This window comes from Brassica oleracea, chromosome C9, assembly GCF_000695525.1.
Source record: "Brassica oleracea var. oleracea cultivar TO1000 chromosome C9, BOL, whole genome shotgun sequence".
NCBI classification, from domain to species: domain Eukaryota; kingdom Viridiplantae; phylum Streptophyta; class Magnoliopsida; order Brassicales; family Brassicaceae; genus Brassica; species Brassica oleracea.
In genome coordinates this window covers 25,824,179-25,826,159 of record NC_027756.1, presented here as the reverse complement: position 1 = coordinate 25,826,159, position 1,981 = coordinate 25,824,179, and the positions used below count along the sequence as shown (strand labels likewise).

The window sequence follows — 1,981 nt, the reverse complement described above, 5'->3', positions numbered from 1 at the left end:
GAATGGTGTAGCTGATCATTTGTCCAGGTTGAGGGTAGAGTCTGGTACTCCTATTGACGAAGGACTTCCTGAGGAGCAGATTATGGCTATTGAAGCAGTGATAGCAGTTTGTGAGACTGGTAGGAAGCTAGAAGTCAAGGCAACAGAAGAGAAGGAACCTTGGTATGCTGATTTGGTGAATTACCTAGCCACAGGAAGAGAACCTTTGAATCTTGTGTGCTATGCCAAGAAGAAGTTCTACAAGGATGTGAAGAGATACTACTCGGATGAACCCTATCTCTACATTCTCTGCAAGGATCAGCTTTATAGAAGAGTGGTTGCAAATGAGGAGATTGATGGGATCCTTACACAGTGTCATGGATCATCTTATGGAGGCCACTTTGCCACCTTCAAGACAGTTGCGAAAGTGTTACAAGCTGGATTCTGGTGGCCACATTTGATCAAGGATACACAAGACTTTTGTCTCAAAGTGTGATTCTTGCCAAAGAAGAGGAAACATCACCAAGAGGAATGAGATGCCTCAGAATCCAATCCTTGAAGTTGAAGTGTTTGATGTGTGGGGTATTGACTTCATGGGACCATTTCCATCATCTTTTGGAAACAAATACATTCTTGTGGCTGTCGATTATGTCTTCAAATGGGTGGAAGCTATTGCAAGCCCCACCAATGATGCTAGAGTTGTAACCAAGATGTTCAAGAGCATCATCTTTCCAAGGTTTGGAGTCCCAAGAGTTGTGATCAGTGACGGAGGTTCCCACTTCATTAACAAACTGCTTGAGGGACTTCTCAAGAAGAATGGTGTGAAGCACAAGGTGGCAACTCCTTATCAACCCCGCCAAGTTGAGATTTCTAACAGGGAGATCAAGTCTATCTTGGAGAAGATTGTGGGGATCACAAGGAAGGATTGGTCCAATAAGCTCGATGATGCACTTTGGACTTATAGGACAGCGTACAAGACACCACTGGGCACCACAACTTTCAACCTAGTGTATGGGAAAGCTTGCCATCTGCCAGTGGAGCTTGAGTACAAGGCACTATGGGCAATAAAGTTGCTAAACTTTGACATCAAGAGTACCAAGGAGAAAAGGATTTTTCAGCTACATGAGCTTGATGAGATAAGAATGGATGCTTTTGAGAACTCAAGGATCTACAAGGAGAAGACTAAAGCTTTCCATGACAAGAATATCCTGAAGAGAGAGTTTAAAGAAGGAGATCAAGTTCTTCTCTACAACTCTAGGCTGAAGCTATTTCCAGGAAAGCTTAAGTCAAGGTGGTCAGGTCCTTTCAAAGTCAAAGAGGTTAGGCCATATGGAGCAATAGTTTTGTGGAGTACTGATGGAAGAGACTTCACCTCGAGGTCGCTCGGCTTAAAGATGTTTTGTGCTCCAAAAACACTCTCGGAGCGACCTCTCAGAGCGAGCACATGAAGTCGCTCCAGCTGGGAGCGACATTACGGGAGCGACACCTCGAAGTCGCTCGCGTTTTCGTCGTCACGGAGCTCTAAAACTGGCCCGGAGCGACGTCCAAGAACGACACCTCGAAGTCGCTCCAGCTCCAGAGCGAGGTTTCGAGAGCGACACTCCAAGGTCGCTCGCGTTTTCGTCGAATCACGACGCGAGAAAATGACTCGGGAGCGACCTCTCGCAGCAACACCCTCACGTCGCTCCCGAACCGGTCCAGGTAAGTTTTCTAACTCTAAACCCCGGTTTAATTCAAGTAAACCGATCCTAACCACCCTAGACCGAACCGGACGACCCTAAACCTACCCCCAACCCCCGCGACTCCATCTCTCTCACTCTCCCCTCCTCTCACAAACTCTCAAACTCTCTCAAACTCACCCACACCAAAAATCCCAAAACTTTCTCAATTCTCACCCAAATCAACTAGTTCTTGTTTCTAAATCCAAGCTTTCGCCCCTGTAGCCTAATCCTCACCACCCATTCACCATTTCCTTTCATCCAAAGCAAGGTATTGAGTTTTT

General features: G+C 46.3%; 1 protein-coding gene and 1 pseudogene across 1 annotated transcript in view; both read left to right on the top strand.

Annotated features, from left to right (window-relative positions):
• LOC106314651 overlaps window positions 1–475 on the top strand; it is a 3,172-nt pseudogene extending 2,697 nt beyond the window's left edge.
• Window positions 476–572: 97 nt separating this feature from the next.
• Window positions 573–1,981, top strand: part of LOC106314650 — a 10,679-nt gene continuing 9,270 nt past the window's right edge. Inside the window, exon 1 of the mRNA XM_013752490.1 lies at window positions 573–1,071. Within this exon, the coding sequence (XP_013607944.1) occupies window positions 573–1,071 (499 nt within the window). The remainder of the gene's footprint in view (window positions 1,072–1,981) is intronic.